This window comes from Pundamilia nyererei, unplaced genomic scaffold (genome assembly GCF_000239375.1).
Source record: "Pundamilia nyererei isolate P.nyererei 1_Seehausen unplaced genomic scaffold, PunNye1.0 scaffold00204, whole genome shotgun sequence".
In the NCBI taxonomy this organism is placed as follows: Eukaryota; Metazoa; Chordata; class Actinopteri; order Cichliformes; family Cichlidae; genus Pundamilia; species Pundamilia nyererei.
In genome coordinates this window covers 774,137-795,881 of record NW_005187605.1, presented here as the reverse complement: position 1 = coordinate 795,881, position 21,745 = coordinate 774,137, and the positions used below count along the sequence as shown (strand labels likewise).

Below are 21,745 nucleotides of genomic sequence, written 5' to 3'. Positions count from 1 at the left end.
CCAGCATGGGCACATGAAAGCATCAAAGTAATCTAATGGTCATACCTGTGTTCATCAACATAAACTCATCCTTATTACTGCCAACTATTCCAGAGATGGGAAAACCTGCATCGTAAAGAACATAAAAATATAGCAGTCAAACGGAACACTTGTAAAAGAGATGAATGCTTCAGTTTATTGCAGGTCAAAGTGAAATGAATGCGATTGGTTGAACGAGTGTTCGTGATGTGTGTTCTTTGTTATCTGCATTATTTTCTTCAGCGTAAGAGACTCAGCAGCAGATTAGAATCAAGTACAACATTCATACATTTAATAAATCACCAAATTAATACACGCATGTTCCGGTGACCATGCGACGCACTGATTTTAGTACAGCAGGCTGCACACTGCTCATATAAAACATATTCCACCATTATATTGTCACTTAAAACATGCTGTAAATAAAAGACTGAATGAAAATATAAAAACAAACGTCAAACATGGGCTCAGTCTACGTTTGATATGATGATGCCATCCAGAGTAAGCAAACAAGAAATTAGAGGTCATCAAGGTCTTTAAGTCTTACAGAAACACCTGCAGTTTAATTATCACGGAAAGATAAAGTATTATCATAGAAGTGAAAATGTATGCTGTTCCTTCTAATGCATCAAAGTTTTGCTGTGTAGTTTGACACAGAACTCAGAAGTTGGAGCTGGACAATGTTCCAGAGTTTAGTTAATGAGCATCAACAGTGAAACTAAACTCTGGACAATCTTTTTATTGAATTAAAGGACAAGAAAAACAAAGCCAACAATAACCTTGTAGCTTCCACTTCCACCTGTTTCTACCATAGAATCACCCCGGCCATCACTCTGGGCTGTTTTTCTGTTCATATGTCAAAAGTACAACACAGCTTGTATGCATGTTGTGCAGAACTGTAGTTTTAAATTATTAACTGGTAACTATAAGACAATTATGGAGTAACACAAAAGTGGTGAATATAGGTAATATAATGTATTACTTTTAGGAAGATTATCAAGTAATATCTAATCCATTACTTTTGTGAGTAACAACCACAACATAAGCGGTCACAGTGATGCCACTTTCAGCAAGAGGAGGCAGAAAACATCACAATATTACTGTGAACACTCCTGTTTGCTGAAGAACTGAGTGAACATGAGGAACTGTTTAGTGTAACAAAAGTACTGCAGAACAACCCGAGAACATCCTTCCATGTATGGTGGAGGCAGTGTCACTCTCGTAGAAAGGAAACTATCCCAGAGGCTAGCTGAAGCACTGCAGAAGTTGGGTAACGCTGTAAAGTCCTGGAGAATGTTTTAAAGAAAGCCACCAGACCTTAAAGGAGCACAGACAGGTCTGATCTGCTGCTAACCAAAACACCTGTCACACAGGCGACAGATCCTTGTAGTCATCTCTTCTATCATGTTCACCAGTTCACTGACAGTCATTGCTCTGTGTCAGTGCAAACGACTCCTGGACAAAGGCTCTACAGATGGGGCAGTGCTGGAAAAAGGACACGCAGCTGTCACACATGCAGGCGTGTCTGCAGGGCAGCAGCACCCTGTTCACTGCTGCATTCTGACACACCACACAGTCTCTGCCCTCCGTCCCCTCTGACCAGTCCTCCTCCTCCATCACTGGGATCTGATCCTCGCTCTGAGTGTCACTGGGTGTGAAAGTGTGCCCCGAATCAGCAGACCCAGACATCCCCCCGCTGTCAGCAGACATGAAAAGAGGCTGCAAGAGACAAGAGATAGGTTTTTCTTAAACTGCTGTAACAAGGCCCTAAGTGCTTGGCAAACTGGAGATTTTCACACGTGTATTGACACTGACAGACACGACACAAAATATGTGACATTTTGCTAGTCTAAAGCCACAAGATCTGCCTGATAGGCATCTGCAGTAATCTGCATCAGGGTGAGAACTGCAAGAAGAGTCAGTGAATTCCTCTGAGTGTTCATCCTGCAAGTGACGGGAATTCTAGCTCTACTAAGAGAGCCTGCTCTTTTGGTTTCTAAGGGCCATAGAAACCACAATGTGCCATAATGTGGCACTACAGAATAGTAACCAACTTCCTGATGTTTGTATTGTTGGTTAAATAAAAAAGCTGCTTTTTTGTTGTGCTGGCCGTGGCTGCAGCAATGACTCTAATGGTGAAAACCAAGGAAAGACTGTCCACTTTCACTCTTGGCCTTTAAACACAAGTGCTTCTTGATTGCTGGCTGGCTGCGCTGACACAGGAGAATCCAGGAGTCACTGGGATTTATGCTTCAGTGGGAAATGAAGTCATAACCGCAACCCCCTCTGAAACCATGGGTGAAAAATAACTGAACAAAGCCAACAACTATTCCGTTTTGTTCTTCTCGTGCATTTTCTGGCCAATTCTTCACCTCAGTTTTTGAATTTGTCAGTGACAGAATAACAATGGTCTCAGTATAAGGAATAATACTAATAAGAATAATAGCATCAACCTAGAAATAACAGCAAAGTCCTGACAGTTTGATGAAACTGACATCAGAATGTACAAAGAAGTGGACCTTTTATGTTATTTTTGACATTTAATGTTGTCCTTGAAATCAAATGCATTATTATTATTATTATTATTATTATTATTATTATTATTATTATTGACCAACCTTTAACTCGTACATGCTCCCTTGTGAGGTGAGGAGGTACTGGAAGAGAATCCGTGCAGAAAGCTTGTATTTGTCATCAGGAACATGAATAACTATGACACTAGCCACCTGAAAGAGAAAACATTTACAATCACTTCTACCAGTTCACCATGTAAATCTGCATTTTTTTTAACTCACTGTGAGTGTTGCTGTTCTCTGACTGACGGCTGCTCCCACTTTGACACACTTTAAGTTTTCTTATTAGATAAAACTCATCGTTAGGGTTAGATCAGACTGCTCGGGGAGTTCTCATGATGCACTGCCCACTTTCTCTACCCCCCACGCCCCTCTTCATTTTGACCACACTGTTACCCTGAGTGAAGGCAAGATGATATAGTGTTGCTTCACAGCAAGAAGGTTCCTGGTTCAAATCCCAGTTGGGGCCTTCCTGTGTGGGTTTCCTTCTCACAGTATAAAGAGCCTTAAGACAAACTGGAGATGTTTATAAAATAAATACATTAAATGATTAAACTCACAATGTCGTTCACGTGTCTTTCTTGTGCCTCTTCCAGGGTCAGCACAGCCACGAGAGGGTAGCGCTGTCTTGGCAGTGGTCCAAAATCAGTGATGCCCTGATCAGCGGGGATCTGTGCGTGCCGCTCCGCTCTATCTTCACTGCTGATGCTGAGAGAAGGTCAAAGACACTAACGGCAGGAGACATGAAGACATGCTTCATGTCTTCCTTCATAAAGCATGAAGCTCAATGAGTCAAAGAGCGGAAATGTTAGAAATGATTGCTTTGACTGATGACTAATAGCACAAACTTTGCTGCCATTGGCACAAGAACGTGAACAGACCACATGTAACAATTAGTCCAGTGCCAATCACCTGAATGGACCTCAAAGGTTCCTACAAGCGGAAACAAGCCACATCTCCACTGTGTGATCTCAGGGACTATGCTGTTATGCTGTAAGGAGAGTGTTTGATGACCGGACCCTAGCCCACTTGGTCCAGCTGGGCGGAAAGAAAGGAGCCCCAAAAAGACAACATGGGCACGCCCACCCCCTCCAGGACACAGCGTTGGGGTCAGGTGCAATGTGTTTCAGGCAGAGGGAAGTGGCACAGGCCCTAGCAATTGGATACCCGGCTATCAAGGCTGGCTGCTGCAACATCGGTGTGCTCCAACTACAGGGGATCACACTCCTTAGTCTCCCTATGAAGGTCTTTTCCAGGATACTGGAAAGGACAATTTGTCCATTAGTTGAATCTTAACAGTGTGGCGTTCGTCCTGGTCGTAGAACATTAGACCAGCATTGCAGCAATAAGTCGGACTCATTTCTGGTAGGTGTTTTACTCCGCTAGAGCTCTTTGTCACTGATTCTCTTCATAATAAATTTTATGGACAGAAGTTCTAGGCATATTCAGGTGCCGGAAGGCTTCCACTTTGGTAGCCTCAGCCTCGTCTCTGCTTTTTTTAGATGATGTGGTTCTGTTGGCTTCGTCAGGTGGTGGTGGCCACCAGCTTGCACTAGAGTGGTTCACAGCAGAGTTTGAAATAGCAGGAATAGAAATCTCCCATTCTAAATCTGAGGCCAGTAAAGGGTGGAGAGCCCACCCTGGGTCAAGGACGAGTTGACGCCCCAAGTAGGGGAGTTTAGATGTCTCTGGGTTTCGTTCAGGAGTGAGGGAAGAGGGGAGTGACACACAGTGTGAAAAAAGAAAGAAGAAATTTCTACACTCCAGCTCGACTGAACAACACAATTTTAGATCTCACAGGTCAAAGATTAAGTCTAAACTGTTTGACAGAGGCATACCACTGAGATACTTGGTTAGCAACAAATAGGATACTGGAATTTCTGGCAATAATAGTAGTGGAGGTTCAGGGCTTCCTGGAAATGCTGGTGGGTGCTGAGCATCATGCCATGCTGGTGGGCATGTAGCACTCCTTGTAGGGTACTGACCTCACAGCCCCAGAAACAGCTCAGGACACAGGACTCCAGACAACAAGGTCTCACCAGCACACCGTCTGAACAGAGCAAAAACAGAAAAAGGTTCAGTGTTCCACAGCATCACCATTTAGAGTTCTTTCCATTGAACAGCAGACCGCAAATCAAATTGATAATTATATAGACTACACAGAAACATTCTCTTGGCAGTCAATAGATTTACAGTTTTTTCTATTTAGTACATCCAGCTGGACACCATCCTCTGGAAACACACTAGAATATGAGGGTTAACGGATGTTTCTGGAGGCAGGCATGGAAGTTTCACATCCCCAAATACTTTTGGGCCAAAAAAATACCTTTTCCCAGTAACAGCATTATTTCATTCCTCATCTGTTCTCACCGGTAACACTTGCTGATCCAGAACCCAACTCCAGGGCGAAGGGATTGGTCACCTGAACCATCTGTTTCTCAGCGGCTGGTAAGCTAGGCTCTTGCTCATCATAGCTGCGAAGTATAACTGGAACGTCAAAGCCAAACCTACAGAAAAGAGGTGAGAGTAAGCAGAGTCTCTCTGTCTGGTGGTGTTCTCGCTTAAATCTAAACCAATTCGATTAAATGCAGAGGGGTGCACACACTGGCTGGCTGTGTAGAAACATGCTCTTCTGAATTAACTGCTACTATGTTGACTGTAGTCTAGAACATGACACAGTTATGCCTGGAAATGTTTCTACAACCAATTATCAACAATCAAAAATCCAACTCAAGTGCAGATTCTGAACTTTATTGTAAAAGGATTGAGCAATTTGTTATTTCTTCATCAGCTAACCAGATACAACGTCTGAATTGTTTCTAAGTGTTGCATGTCCATTTCACAGAATAACATATTCAAGAATAACAGGCAATTATTAGGTTGGAAAATGAAAGAAATTCAGGTAATGAGCAAAAACTTCAGAGGAAGAAAAACCAATTGTCAAGGAGAAAAAATGACAGATGGCAGAGTTCCTCAGTGTAAACGCCAGCCATTCACCATTATTATCACTGCCATTGTGTACACTGCTCCCAGTGCTAAGGTTATTTCTAATTAGGCACTTGGAGGACTACACGACAGCAAATTTGGGCTTCTACCTAAACAATCCCCTCCAATCACTGCTGTGATTGGAGGGGATTTTAACCACAACAGGTTCAAGACTGCGCTCCCCAAGTTCAAGCAATACAACAACTTTAAAACCAGAGGGGTGAACATGCTGGACTCTTGGTGTACACAAACCACCAACACACATACAAGGCAACCCCCTGACCCCACCTGATCATCTTTCCATTATGCTTGTACCTGCTTACAAACCTCACTGAAGCACATAAAGCCAATGACAAACAGAGGATGCAGCCTTAGCACTTCTACTTTAGGCACACTGAGTGAAGCCTCTCGGCGAGACCACATAAACATCCAAGAGTATGCGAAGACAGTAACCAGCAACACTGCACAGTGTACAGAGGATGTCACTGTAGGTAAGAACTTCACTACATGTGGCAATCAGAAAACCTGGAAGACCACAGAGGTGTGCTCCCTGCTGACACATCACTGCTCACAGCACTCGGTATTAACCCACCTGGACAGTAAAGACAACCACGCCAGACTCCTGTACATTGATTTTATTTATTTTTTCTCCTTTGGGCGGGGGATCAGAAAAGAATTAAATGGTGAGCCGCGCTACTCGAGTCACATGTCATATTTACTATCATCTACAGGTCGAGGCCTCTGACAACGAATATTATTTTGAAACATCACTAGCCCATTATTTTTTTCACCTCGTTGTTTGTGTGTGCACATTTGTGAGGTTGTTCTAGTAATCTTCATAATACCCACAGCCCTAAAGTGCACCCCGATGAGACCCAGAAACCAAACTTAAGCAATGGTGAGTACACTAGCGTAGATAACGCCAGGTAGTGTGGTAAGAACATTTTCACACCCATCACCGGAACACAAACATCATAACAAAGCCCAGAAGTCCCAGATTGATCGCTCAGTGCAGAAGCTATGATTGTCTGGCAGCATCACCGAGGGAAAAAATCATCAAATTTGTTTTTGCCCGTCGGTTCCAGTCTTAAGGCAGTCATTAGTGACTGTAAACATTATGATTAAAGTATCAATGTGAACGATACTAAACTCAGATTTTTAATTATGATAGTTTCTCCAGTTAGTTCTGAAACCGTGAAAATTAATGGACTGTAAAAAATAGTTTGGATTATTTTAATTAAAGGTCAATGCAGTATTTTGTTCAACAGAAAATAAGCAAGATGATTGATAGACATGTTACAGCACGCTGCGCCTGACCTACATGCTATGTTATATCATGAAGGCCACATTCAAGTCGTTAATATATAAAGTCGAAGGGTACCTGTGTGGTGACAACGAATGTAAATTATATATCAAAGTGTGGCTAACTATATTAGCTAAATACAACTTACCAGCCGAGGACCATAGCAGCGGTTACAACGAAACAAAGCGACACCACACTAATATAAAAGAGCGGAGAGTACTCGTAGAGTGTGGCTAGAAACACCCCTGCCATTTCACATCAGCTTCAAGAATAAGCGTGTTTATTTAAAAAACCTCATATAACACCTTGGGTTCATTCCAATAATCCATCTTGCTTAGCAAGGTTCTCACTGAGACGTAACACGGAAATAGCTTCTTCTTCTTTTTGTTTTTTATTATGTATTGGTGGTTGTCAAACAGCAAAATGGTGCATTACCGCCACCAACTGGTGTGGAGTGAAATATCACAAAAATTTGAGAAAATGTCTGAAAAAAGAAATTTGAGAAAAAAGGCAGAAACCTAACTTTTTTTCTCAGAATTCTGGAAAAAAAGATGTGCCCACCCACTTTCATTTTCCCCCAGTGACTTTAATCCTCTTCCATAATTTGAAACAGTCTGATAACTGTCATAGTAAGTAAGAGCTGTTCATATTCTCCAAATACTAAGGAAAGAAGCATCAGCACTTCCTTTAGCAGAGGATACACTGGACCACCCTTTGTGAAAGGGGAGGAGGGGAGGAGAAAACGCCGCCCCATAATTCATTGTGACGGATCATCCGACCATTCACGAAAATAACAACAAAGTAGCAAGAAAGTTGCGCGTATCATGTAAATGTTAACTGCATTTTTCATTCATACTAAGGAGGGATAAGAGTACTTTTAGAAAGTGAGTTCTGGCCCTGTGATTTATAACCGTAGAAGCAAAAAAAATCATAATGGAATACTGCATTTTGTGTTCACTTGTGTTATCCTTCTCTTTTACATGTGGAAAATACACCAAAAAAATACACCAACTCACAAACTTCAAGTCCACACTTGACAATACTGGCTGTCTGGGAGCTCCTCCCTGAATCACCAATAGAAAGAAGAAAGAAAGAAAGTGTACTTTATTGGTCCCCGTGGGGAAAATCGCTCTCTGCATTTAACCCATTCACTCAGTGAAGCAGTGGGCAGCCATTGGGCGCCCGGGGAGCAGTGTGTAGGGACGGTACCTTGCTCAGGGGTACCTCAGGGTAGCTGTTCAGGGGAATCGAACCCCCGACCTTCCGATCATGGGGCCGCCACTCTACCTACTGAGCTATCCCTGCGATATGGGATAGGCAGGCTCTCGCTTAGACCAACAAGAGAGCGGGGAGAATGGCTTTGAGCTGACCAGTGGGAAACGTAACTGATTTTACGGCCTTCTGAGGAAGAGGTTTTATGTTTCAAATCAGTCAGACAAAGGGGGATTTCAGAAGGTCACGCTGGGAGATAAGCCTCTGTGATGACCAAAGCCAATTCAGAGCTGATTAAAACAGATGGTGGTGTCCTGCTGTGCTTATGATAAGGCAGGGTGTTAATTTTACCTGGCCAAAGATTTGTTATTTTTCATGCCTCTTTTGTCAGCGTTTTGATAACAGGGGAATTATAGCACCTTAATGCAGTTTTACATATGTACAAAGCTGAAGACTAAGAAACGGTAGCTGATACATTTGATATCGTAGCTTCCTCTGACATGGTGTAGCCTTTCTTTACGTGTTTGAAATGTTTTTCACTGTTTACTCTTTCAGACTCTGATTTCACCATTCAAAATACAGATGAATGTGTAATTGATTTTTACTGATGATGGTGTTTTAGACAACATTAAAGAAACAAAAATGAGACCATCTCTCAATCTCTCATATAACAGCTGGTCCGGGACAGCAATGTGTGTCTTTATTATGCTGCACAACGTGTTTGGTGACTTAAACAATGTTAATATTAAAGAAAGAATACCGTTCTATGTATGTGTATTTTTAGAAATAGTTTTATTTTACATTTGAATGTGGAGATAGATCAGTCTGAAATCGTCTCTTTACTAAACATTTTTGCTGACACCCAGAAACGAGGCTCTCGAAGACTTGCGATTAGAATCTGAGATTCAAATATCAGATGAGCTCTTAAGTGAGATAAATATACTAAGTGAAAATTCGGAAGTCCAGTGCTTCCCAAATTTTTGTCACTGTCAACCCTTAGGTAACCTTATACCAAAACAATGTAGAAGATAGTGCATCGATTAGGACCTCAGCTGCAAAGTTTGCATTAAACCGACAATGTGATTATTCATTACAACAACCAGGAGGAAATGCAGAACAGAGTACCACATCCTGCTGTATTTTTGAGAAGTGCATTCAATAACATGGAGATTAGACGCATTTTGAATTTTCCACTTCCAGATAATACTTCAAATTATGCCGAATATTATGGGAAGTGTGCCTGAGATGTAGTTAAGTTAGAATTGCGAGGTCATCGGCTGCAAAATAGTGTTTCTGCGACTGTACTGTAATAATGATCTGTCTGAATTTGACTGACTGTAATGTTCTCGCTGGAAGTTGGAGCTCCATTGTTACCATCAGAGCTCCTTCACATATTGATAGTTACTGAACAATGAAGTAATCAAAAAGAAAAGCTGGCATAGTGCATGACCTGAGTCACCATTTATGTTTCGCAATAAGTGTCCCTCAAGAGTTTAGCAACCTTCAGACAAAGAGTACGTCCACACACCATACTGCAAAAACCCTGTTTTTATTTCTATTTGAGAACCTTTATTACACCAATTAACATTTTAAAGCATTTCTGGGCACAAATGTTGTATGTGGTTACAGTTATACAGGTTATACAAATGCCACAGGTCATTGTTCCGTCTGTTTGCAGCCATCTTGTAGTCACGAAGCTGCCAAGCCTGTTGTCTGCCCCGATGCAACCAAGCATCATCGTCGACCCTGATGCACATGGATATGAGTGAATCAGGTGAATCAGGCGAGTCTTCACACAGTCGACCGAAGCATCAGATATGCATCAAACTGTGACACCTCATTTACCTTGTGATAGATCCATGTTTCCTTACTACAAGAACTACGGGGCTACACCAGGCACTGTGTGACTCTTCTATTACTCACATTTTTAGCATTTCAGACAATTTCTTTGAACAAATTGTCCCTAATGCTCAGGTAACCTGTAGGGTAACCGTCTCCAAATGGTGTTCCAGGAGATCTACACCCCTAACATGTGAAGCTTTGCCCCCAGAGTGTCCAGAATGTATTAAATCTCATTTTAGTTGGTCTTGGACCTTGCTTCCAGTTTTCTTTCTTTAGGTCTAACACCATGACTTTCTCAAAGGTAATTCCCAATAATTCACGCAGTTCTTTTAGTGTGCGAGACATACACGATGTGTCCTGGTCAGTCAGTATTTCTTTCAGGATGCCAACTCAGAAAATGGCCTGAAACTCAGCCATTCGTTTCACTGCTTCCTGTGCAACACTCTTTGTAAAAAAAAAAAAAAGGTGCACAGTAGCACTGCTTTGGGATTTCGTGTTGCACAATCCATCAGAACTAATACAAAGTGATATCCGCATGCACTAGGGTGAAATTATTGTCCCTTCTCACTCCTATTATCAACTATATTTTGTGCAGCAGTTGACCATACAGCATGCTTTTCTGTCTTTTTATTATATTTAATCCCCTTCCTTTTTGCCCTGCCGACAGACAGTGGCTGCAGTGCACACTTTTCATATTTTTTAACTCTCGCTTTCAGATCTTTGAATGTTATAACTTCATTCTTCTCTGTAGCTGGTGGACTGACCAACAACAATGCAAGCAAGAGTGGCCCAAATCTTGGAGTGCAGCAGACAGCATAAAACGGAGGAGCATAAGACCAGCTTCAGTCTGCAGCTTTAAATCTTCAGCTCAGATCTTTAGGATGGATGGAAACCCATTTGACTCCACAGCTTTGGTCCACATTTCAGTCTTTGCTTGCTCAGATTACTTCTCGAAGCTCTCAGCTTCCCCTGGTTCTGTGCACTGCCAGCAACACTCCTGGTTTGCCCCATGTTCTCCACATCTAAACAGCTTAATATTCCATCTGCAACCTGAAATCTACTTGCCACTACGTTAATCATAACAGGCGACTAACTATTATTAGTTAAAGAGCTTATCTTAATGTGTGTGCCAGCCATGTTTACACCCATGTTCATGAAAACTGTTTAATACTCCAGAGCTGTTGAAAAGCACTTTTACTGACCTCTTTAAATTCATCTTAAAGTACTGTTCAGTGTTACAAACCTGTTACTGGGGGGGGGGGGAAGCTGTGTGCTTGTCTATCTGTAGCAGTGCAAAGCTCTGTGACAGTCTGGAGGTGGACATAGCAAATATGACACTGTTGTAAATGAACATTGTAGCTGTGTAAGCATCCATTGATAACTGAAAGTTTTTGTTTGTTTGTTTGTTTGTTTGTTTACCCAGTGTGAAAGCAGAATATTGATTGAATAATTAATATTAATTTCAGGACTTTATGCATGACATTATGAACAGGGGCTGAGTCACCTAAAGATTTGATCCTAGAATCTGAAACTAGAATCTGAAACTGCATGTCATGTGCTGTTCAGCTGATAAACTTTCCTCATGGATGTTGTGTGTGACTGGGGCATGATGTTTGACTGTTTGAGACTGGAGTTTGGGTTCCATTTATTTCACATGGCTTCTCTGTTTATGAGATATTTGCATACTCGAAAAATTGTTGTGAGCACTGTTAACAAATAGGTCAGCTTGGCCAACTCTAGGAAGACTCCATTTATGGATGATAGAGGTCACTGCGCTCACTGGAATCCTGGAATTTCACTTTGTCATGAATCCATTTCGGAATAAGTCTGTAACATTACAAAATTTGGTACGAGTGAAGCGCTGTAAATACTTTCTGGATCGAGCGATCCTTGAGGCGACTGTTGTTGTGATTTGGCGCGGGATAAATAAAACTTAATTGAACTGGATGCACCGTGGGATTCCTGCTATTACAAACAATTGTATTTTGGAATTTAATTTTGACACGACGACAGGTTAATAGTCAGTTTAGCAAAATTCTAAACAGTATAAGATGAAATGTCAGACGATTGTTTGACCTGATTTTGAATAAACCAGTGAAAAAACAGACTGATCTTCAAATTAAAGGTCTGTAGCTGGATGTGTAAGTTCACCGCGCGCAGGACGCACGCGCGTTGTGTGCGTCCTGCCGCACGCGTTAGTTGGGTTTACAATTTTCGTCTTATTGTGAAAAATCTGTTTATTTTGAACGTTTGAACAGGAAGTTGCACTTTTCGTATTTTACCTAACACTAGGGAGCGACTGCGAATCCCATCATAGCTTATTGTGTTTATTCCAGCCATTATCAGAGAAAGGAGGATGCAAATGGGGCCAGGAAAGCAGGGATTTATCTCCACTTTGTTCAGCTTTAATGTGTAGCTATAATGGCAAGAAAGACAGTGAGTAGGTGCAGAAAAGTAAACCGTTAATCGGGTCCACTGGTCTGCTGGGAGGACATCACTGTGAGTTTTCCTGTGGACTCTAAAAATGAGCAGTATAAAGGAAAAAGGGACTATTCGGCAGCAGAGCTCCGAGAATAACTCTGTGAGCAGCAGTGAGTGGGACATGGCAAACGATGTGTTTGTGTCCGGTTTTGACGACAGCGTGTTAGCGGACAGCATCGGTGATGGGGACCAGGAGTCGGCACAGTCCAGCTTACTGGACACGCGTCTGCCCTTGGATGGGATGATGTTGGGCCTGGATCGGGTTGAATATCCTGCCTCATCCTATCTGGATTTCGAGCCAAACTACACCGAAAGCGATGGCAACCTTACAACCAAAAAGCGCATCCGGTCCAACAGCTCCCGGCACCGCGGTGACATCGTTACAGAGCTGGGGCCAGAGGAGGTCCGCTGGTTTTACAAAGAGGACAAACGGACGTGGAAGCCTTTCGTCGGACACGATTCTTTAAAAATCGAGATCATCTACCGGCGGCTCGTTGACCAGAACCAGGATAAGGCCCTGGATCCCAATGAAGCCGACGAAAAGGAGACAGCCGGGTCCTCTGAGCTGCAGCCGGAAAGCTCGGCCGTGGACAGTGCAAGTTTCAGGGCGGAACCGGCAGTGCAACAGCTCTCAGTGTCAGAGCAAATCACAGAGCCGGTCCACAACGGCGGCACCAGCGTGGAGGCAGTGTGTGTCAGAGGGGGCCTTTATGAAGTGGATATCAAAGAAAAGGAATGCTACCCTGTTTATTGGAACCGTGAGCATCTCAGTAATGACATAGCTGTTGTTAGGACTGTTAGCACGTGTTCTGCTGTCAGTATCTTTGACCACTTCTAAGAAAATGAAACGTCTGCTGCTGCTGACTCTGTCACCTCTGAGCTCTGAGGACTGAGCTAATAGGCTGCTTTAAAAACGTCCTCTGTTACTGACATCGTCATGGTCTTACTGACCACCCAAAGTGCTTTAGACCACACTGAGCCATGCATTCACTCAGCGCTTTATTCTGTACACATTAAGTGCTTTATCTGCCTCACATCCGTGGCCACGTTCCAACTACCAGTTCACTTAACAAGCATGTTTTTAGACATGCTCTTTGAAACGAGACAATAATACAGTTGTTTCCGCACAATTAGTCACATATTAGAAGGAGACTTCTCAAGACTTTGTCCAACACAACAGCAATACTTTACAGGGATGTAGAGCAGAGAGCAGGAATACATATATACACACTACTGGTCAAAGGTTTGGAACACTGCAATTTTTCTAGTTTTTTATTGAAAGTTATGCACTTTATTCTCCTATTACACTCTGAAATGAAAGCATAGTACAATTAAGCAATTAGAGTTAAAAAAAAAGAAAAAGAAACCATGGAATTAATTTATAGACTAACATTTATTCTGACTCATCAAAGTAGCCCCCTTTGGCAGATATAACAGCTGACCAACCCGGGACATTCTTTCTACAATAGACATAAAATATTTTTCCATAAAGTTCCCATATCTGTTGCACAAGTTCCCATAAATGTGGGGTACTTGTAGGTTGCTTTGCTTTCAGTCTTCTGTCCAGTTCATCCCAAACCAGTTCGATGGAGTTTAGGTCTGGACTGTGCCACTCCATATTTTCAAGCTTACTATCTTGTTCTTTTTTCTGAGGTAGGTCTGGCCTGGTCTGGTCTGGTCTTGGGCTTGTGTTTTATCTTGCTGTGGGATGAACCCCTGACCAACTAGGCACATACCAGTGGATATTACATGGTGCTGCAGAATGCTGTGGTAGCCGTGTTGGTTCAGGGTGCCTCTTATTCTCTACGTAACCGGAAGGTTGCCGGTTCGAGCCCCGCTCGGACAGTCTTGGTCGTTGTGTCCTTGGGCAAGACACTTCACCTGCTGCCTACTGGTGATGGCCAGAGGGGCCGATGGTGCGATATGGCACGGTGAATGAATAGTGGAATTGTGAAGTGCTTTGAGGACCCCGAAAAGCGCTATATAAATGCAATCCATTATTATTATTACAAGTCACCAGTCTGGATCCAGCAAAACAGCCCCAGACCATCACACTTCCTCTTCCACATCAGTCCATAATACCATCTTCCAGTCTTCAGTAGTCCAATGTCTGTGTTTCATGGCCTCTTTGTCTTATTCTGACTTCTTAGCAATGGCTTTCTTGCTGCAACACGTCCTGTCAAACCGGCAGCTCAAAGTCTTCTCTTCACAGTTGAAAGTGATACTTGCTTACTATGACCACTCTTAAGCTGTGCTTGAAGCTGTTGTCCCATGAGCCGACTATCACACAAGCCGTTAACTCTCAGAAACTTGTCCTCTGATTCAGTTGTGGCTATAGGTCTGTCAGACCTCTTCCTGTCAGCGTTTGCCCCAGTTTCTGAGTGCCTTTTGTTGGTGAAGGAAACTGTACTGTACACCTTGACTTTCTTTGCAATTTCTCTGTAGGGATGTTCTTAAACTTTTTAATGATAGTGTATATATTAATATATTAATGAACTAATTTGGGTCAATTCTAAATTGAACCTATAATTACACATTTGCTTAGTATTCTTAGATTAGACACACACACACACACACACACACTGACAGATATGAATAATTTAAAATTTTGTGTTTGATGTTTTCAAAATTAGTTCATCTTTACTGTTACTGGGATCCAACATTCTGTCTTAGATTACAATTTTTGTTTTTATAAACTTCACATGTTGTTCCACAGAGCAAGACCGAATTCCTGTGATGAGGGGCCAGTGGTTCATTGATGGAACTTGGCTTCCACTGGAGGAGGATGAGAGTGATCTGATTGAGCAGGAACATCTTTTACGCTTCCGGGGGCAACAGATGAGGGACACCTATGAGATCGAGGCAGTGACCACCACAGTGGACAGCAAGGACGGTAGGGAATTTAAAACAGACAGGAAAGACAGAGAGATGCCATTGTGTGTGTGTCAGGCAAAGAAGATGAGTGTTTGCAACCATGTCTGTAGATGTGTGTCTCTGTTGGCCAGAATGGTCTTTTACAGGAAGTTCACAAAATAAGTCAAGTGATGCTATAATGCATGGGTTTATTGATTCTAAAATCTGTAATAAAATAAGATATTTCCAGATTTGGGGAATTCTGTCTTCACAGCAGTTATATCTGTCCATGGGAATAAGAATATATAACAAGTCAAATATTTTCATAATCAACAAAAAGTAACACATTTTAAAATGCAGTGATCCAATTAACTCCAATTCTGCATACTGTCATGGGAGTTGGTGAATTAATTATTCTGCATGAATTATGTCAGTTGCTCTTAATTACAGTGTGACTTCTCACAGCTAGCCACAGTCTGAAGCTGAACAGGAGTCATGTGGACTGGCACAGTGTGGATGAGGTGTATCTGTACAGCGATGCCACCACCTCGAAGATTGCACGTACTGTAACTCAGAAACTGGGCTTCTCTAAAGGTATATAGGATGATTAAAACTTTCTGTCTATTCCAAGAATTCTATCCATCCTCTTCTGCTTATCCAATTCAGGGTCATCTGACCCTGGAGCCTATCCCAGCTGTCACTGGGTGAGAAATGGGGTGCACCCCACGAAGCTGACCTGGTGAGTACTGCTGACATTCCATGCAGGATCAGGGAAACAGGACAGTAGTAGTCACCAAGGAACTCCAGCTGCTGCAAAGACGAGGATGTTTTAGTGTCCTTCTGAGCTGAAATATGTCATGAAACTAAACATAATTTCAACAAAAAAAAGTCTGGATTTTGATTAGGCCACTCCAAAACTTTAATTTTGTTTTTGTTTTTTTCAGCCATTCAGAGGTGGACTTGCTGTTTTGATATTCAAAATTGTGTTTTTTTTGCCTAGTTCGCTTTGTCAGAGAGATTCTATTTAAGTGAGCAGTAACCAGACCTGTGTGCTGCTTGTGATATTGAGCTGATTTTTTATTTACTCAGGTTATATTTTAGAATTTGTTTTATGTTCTTAAACATTTGTGCAGCAAACTAAAACAATCCTGGCTACCGAGGCTGGTGATCACGACATGGAATGTCACCTGTCTGGTGGATTGAGCCTGAGCTAGTGTATGAGGTTGAGAGCAACTGGCAAGATATAATCGGGCTCACCTCAATTGAATCTTTTGGGCTTTGGAACTAGTCTCCCTGAGAGGGACTGGACTCTGCCTCTGTTTAGAGTTGCCCTTGGTGAGAGGGAGTGGGCTGGGGTGGGTATCTTGGTATCTCATTGGCTTGCTGCCTGTATGTTGGATTTTTCCCTTGTGAGTGCAAGTGTTTGTTCTCTATGCCTTTGCGTCAGGGAACGAATGAAGACTGTTGTTTGTGCTTATGTGGCAAACAACAGTTCAGAATACTTGGCCTTTTGGAGTTCCTGGGTGGTGTTCTTAAGGGTGCTCCACCTAAGGACTCTGTTGTGCTACTGGGAGACTTCAACGCTGATGTGGGATTTTCAGCACCCACCTTTGACAGAGCTTCAACAGCATTCCGAGGGAGACTGGGGACATTGAGTCAGAACGGACCGTGTTCCGCACCTCCATTGGTGAGGAATTCTACTCGGCTTGGTTAGCCTGTGGGACTTTGGAGACAGCCGATGGGTCCCAGCAGGACAAGTGGAATGTGGCTTAGGCAGTGGCTAAATCAAAAACTCGGGTGAGGGAGGAGTTTAGTAAGGCCATGAAGAAAGACTTTTGGACTGCCTTGAAGTGGTTCTGTGAGTCAGGAGGGGTAGAACAGTGCTTTACCCACACGGTGAATAATGGGGTGGTGTGCTGACTTCAACCGAGGATATTGTTAGGCAGTGGAAGGTATACTTTGAGGACCTGCTTAATCACACTGGAAGGTCTTCCATAGAGGAAGCAGATGAGGGGCATGACTCAATCATCACTGGGGGTGAGGCTACTGAGCTCCTTGGTGGTAGAGCCCCTGGGATGAATGAGGTTCACCCTGAGTTCCTGAAGGCTCTGGATGTTGTAAGGCTGTCTTGGTTGACACGCCTCTACAATGTCATGTGGCGATCTCAAGTGGTACCGTTGTATTGGCAGACCAGAGTGGTGCTCCAACTATAGGGGGGGGTGCTGGAAAGTTCGGATACAAGAGAGACAATGCAGTTTTCGTCCTGGTCACGTAACACTGGACTAGCTCCCTATCCTTTTGAGGATATTTGAGGTTGCATGGGAGTTTGACTACCAGTATACATGTGAAGTACATGTGAAGAAGGCATTCAACTGCGTCCCCCGCGACCTGGCCCTGGAGAAGCAGAAGAAAATGGATGAATGGCTGGATGGACTAAAAAAAACAGGAAGAGAGCAAATACTTTTTTCACAGCCCTGTACCTGTCTCTCACGTCCTCAGCCTCCAGCAGTGGGACACGTCTCCATCGAGGGTACGTGGAAGAGGCTGCACCTGAAGACACCCCACCTGAAACCACACACATTGTATTTGTGGTGCATGGCATTGGCCAGAAGATGGACCAGGGTCGCATTATCAGGAACACCAGCATGTGAGAAATTATGGTGTTTCCATTGCAAGACCAGATAACAAATTAAAATTAGAGTAATTTTGGAAGTAACAGTTTATTTATTTTTAATTGCTGGATAGGATGAGAGATGCTGCCAGAAAGATGGAGGAGAAACACTTCTCAGATCGCACCACAGAGCATGTAGAGTTCCTTCCTGTGGAGTGGAGGTCCAAACTGTGTCTCGATGGAGGTATGTTTTACAACACTTTTGTTTTGGATTGCTCGCAAGCTTATTATGCAGTTTTTTTTTTTCTGCTACAGCACGTGTGAAAAGCCTGCTTACAACACTTTACATTAAACTGACTCAGAGTTTCATCTTCTAAAACAGGATCAAAATTTGCATAAATACTTAGTGAATCTTATTTTTGTTCAGCACATTTTTTTTTCTATGTCAAATGTTGAACATATACAGTGGGTAAATAAGCATTGAACACATCACAGTTTTTCTATGTAAAATATATTTCTAGAGGCGCTAATGACATAAAATTCTCACTAGATGTTAGTAACAACCCATCTAATCCACACATGCAAAGAAATCAAACCATAGATGTCTAAGTATTTAAAAGTGCTAACATTAATGACTGTACCAAACAGGTGACTGATTATATACATTTCTGTGTGAATTTAGTGGTCCCATCCAAAACTTGTAAAGGTTATGCAAATGAAGAAAAAGACTTTTAAAGACTATGATGACATAGCCAGAAGTGACCTCCAGAGACAAATTAAAAGTACAATCAAAAGTTAGAGGGTGCTGTGACACATCTAGTAATTCCAGAGAAGCGCGGCAGAGTATCAAACCCATGATAAATGTCCCACATCAAGGTAGGGGGAAGGCTTCCCTCAACCTGCAGGTTAGTGAGGGTCTGGAGATGGCCAATCAGCTAAACACCCTTTTCTGCTGCTTTGATAGTGGCAGCAGAAATGACTGTGCTGTTGAGTTGCCGTCCTCACCAACTCCTTCCTTGGACTTTATTACAGAATCAAAAGTATTGCAAGTTTTCGGAGGCTGTAAACCCCCAAAAAGTTCAGATCCTGACAATGTCTGTGGGAGTATTTGAAAAATATTTTTCAGTTTTTTTTGTTTGATTTTCTTTTAACAGTCATACGATACCAAATATCTGGAAAGTGTCAGTAACTGTTCCTGTTCCAAAGTTCCCTAGACCTTTGGGTCCAAAAGACTTCAGATCAGTTGCACCCACATCTCTGGGCATAAAATGTTTTGAACATGTGGTGAAAAGGTACATGGTATCGAAAACTCAAGGTCTTATAGACCTCATGCTATTTTCTTATCAACCCTAGAGAGGGGTGGAAGATGCTGTATTAATTTTGCTGCTTACTACATGCTCATCTGGAAAAAGCAAAGGCTCATGCCAAGATTTTATTTGTGGACTTTTCCTCTGTAATAGCACCTTTCAAAACAGACTTTTTATTAATTATGCAGATGATACAGCTTTAGAGAGCCTCATGTATGATGGGGAGGATGGGCCAGTTCTTGAATATTTTATTAAATGGTGTGAGAGGGCAAATCTTGTCCTCAACACCACAAAGACCAAATGCCAGTAGATTTGAGGAGGAATCCAGTATCCCAGCCTAAATTAAATGGAGAGCTGATCCAGTGTGTGACTGAATACAAATGTCTGGGCGTTATGCTCGACCATAAAACATAACTAAAATGCTTCATATGTTTTGTTGGGCTTTTATTAAAAGTGTGTTTAGTTCTTGTATTATTTGTTGGTTTGGAAAATGTCTCTGAGGCACAGAAAAAGATGACTAGAAAGACAGTGATACTAGCTAGTAAGTTGCCTGGAACTGCATTGCTATTACATTTCTAAACTGCAAGTTTAGAAAGCATTTTTAGGGACTGGGCATGGAGTAAAGCAAATAATATTGTGAGTGATGTAAGGCATCCACTTACCTTTTCTATTATTGGATTATTATTATCTGCACAGCGCTATTGTCCCACTTTGTTCACAGAAAATACGTCCAAATGATCTTTTTTTCCTCAAGCCATCAAAATTCTGAACATAAGCAACACATAGGCTGCCAAGTTGGTGTGGTATAAAATCATCCCTAAGATATAAGGAAAGCCAAAGTGTCTATGTATTGTGTGCTTATGTTTTTTATGGTGATGTGTTTGTTTTTTATGTGGTGTTTTTGAATGTCAGGTGTCTTCTGCTGTAAGTCAATTTCCCCATGGGCATCAATAAAAATATCTTATCTATCTATAAATTAAGTAGTTAATGTGTAATAATGAGAAATGACACAAAAAAAGGTATTGAACATGCTTACCGAAATGCAATTACCACTTTGTACAAAAGTTTTTGTTGGTGATGACGGCTTCAAGATGCCTCCTGTATGGAGAAACTAGTCGAGTGCAGTGTGATGCTTGATAATTCTTCCACACAAATAGTCTTCAGGTTCTGAGGCTCTGTGGGCCCCTTTTATGGACTCAGAGCATTAGTACTCTCCATAGATTCTAAATGCGATTGAGGTCAACAGATTGGCTGAGCCATTATTTTCTTTCTCTGAAAACAGTTGAGAGTTTCCTGTTTTCAGTATCACACATCCACCGGCGTTTTATCTTCATCATCCTAGTAGATGCATGCATACAGTCCATGGCGGTTGAGTGCATTACTTACTGTTTTCTTCAAAACAATTGTACCTGCTGATTCCAGGTCTTTCTGTAGCTCTCCACAAGTGGTCTTTGGCTCTTGAACAACTATCCACATTAGGTAATGCAGTGAAAGACTTTCAAAATTTCTCAATACCACACCAGAGGCAGACTAAATTACAACAATGTTTTCTGAGGAATGGAAATATGGACTTTACTTTGATTTTAATTGCACAAAAAGGCAAAAGTACGCTGGTAGAGTGCAAACTGCATCTGGGACAAAACCAATACAACTCTTGCTCTTTGCATACGTCTACACAAACAGCATGCTGACATAAAGCTACAGAAGAATCCAGAGTAATGTTAAAGCTGAGCATATGCTGAACCAGGATGTAGCCAGAGCCTGAACCTTAACAGTCAACAAAAGTGGTGATGAGCAGTCAGGCTTGCAGCATTGCAGACTTCATTTCTGTCCGTATATATTCTAAAGTAAAATCACTGAGGGAATTCCTTTGAGCTGGTTTTCAGCTGCTTTGTGATGTTGTTTTTGTGGTTTTATGTAAAGACTAAGAAAAAGAGCACATGTATGTCCTGATTAGGATAGTGATTTGTGTCAGCATGGGAGACTATAGCTCAGGTTTATATTGTTATCTGGTCATTGTGTCAGAGTGCACTTCAGGGCATATTACTGAGTAATCCAAAAGTAATATAACAAGAAATGTGACAAATTCTTTTTTACAGGGAGTGATTTAGTGCCATGCTGGATTACTTTTAAGAAAAGAAATCTACCATCATCCTCGTGTTTTGTTCTGTATTCTGATCTTTAACTGAATTTCTATTAAGATTTTTAAATACTAGTGCAAAAACTAAATAAAGAATTACAATATTGTAATATATATTTAGCTTTTTCCTTTTTTTTATTTTGATGATTAGCTTACAGCCCGTGATGACCTTATAGCTCATGAAATATCCTTTATAGCGTCGATGCAGCGTGGCATAGAGGTGATCAGCTCTGTTAAGCCCAGATTGCTTTGATAGCTCATCTGTGTTTTTGATTCTTTCTGGGGTTCAGGTCGGACAAGCTGCCTTGCCCATCAACCTCAGTAAGAACTTATTCAGCAAACCATTTAGTCCTGCTAGAAAAGGAAATCAGCATCACCATGAAGCTAGTCAGCAGATGGAAACACGAAGCGGTCTAAAAC

At 41.9% G+C, this 21,745-nt stretch overlaps 2 protein-coding genes across 3 annotated transcripts in view; one reads left to right on the top strand and one right to left on the bottom strand.

The window, feature by feature from the left end:
• Positions 1-152: 152 nt before the first annotated feature.
• cgrrf1 (cell growth regulator with ring finger domain 1) lies at positions 153-7,266 on the bottom strand. Of its 2 annotated transcripts, none has more exons than XM_013914553.1 (6): positions 7,028-7,266; positions 4,962-5,098; positions 4,464-4,641; positions 3,152-3,299; positions 2,637-2,744; positions 153-1,737 (listed from the first exon to the last, which is right to left on the bottom strand). In XM_013914553.1, the coding sequence occupies exons 1-6, from the start codon at positions 7,129-7,131 to the stop codon at positions 1,435-1,437; spliced, it is 978 nt and encodes a 325-aa protein (XP_013770007.1). In that variant the 5' UTR covers positions 7,132-7,266; the 3' UTR covers positions 153-1,434. The 2 variants fall into 2 exon arrangements, with proteins under 2 accessions (XP_013770007.1, XP_013770009.1); XM_013914555.1 differs by having other exon boundaries at positions 7,185-7,262.
• A 4,957-nt stretch (positions 7,267-12,223) lies between these two features.
• Positions 12,224-21,745, top strand: part of ddhd1b (DDHD domain containing 1b) — a 28,516-nt gene continuing 18,994 nt past the window's right edge. Inside the window, exons 1-5 of the mRNA XM_005747784.1 lie at positions 12,224-13,172; positions 15,131-15,307; positions 15,733-15,861; positions 17,767-17,914; positions 18,013-18,122. Coding sequence (XP_005747841.1) covers positions 12,458-13,172; positions 15,131-15,307; positions 15,733-15,861; positions 17,767-17,914; positions 18,013-18,122 — 1,279 coding nt within the window. The 5' untranslated portion in view covers positions 12,224-12,457. The remainder of the gene's footprint in view (positions 13,173-15,130; positions 15,308-15,732; positions 15,862-17,766; positions 17,915-18,012; positions 18,123-21,745) is intronic.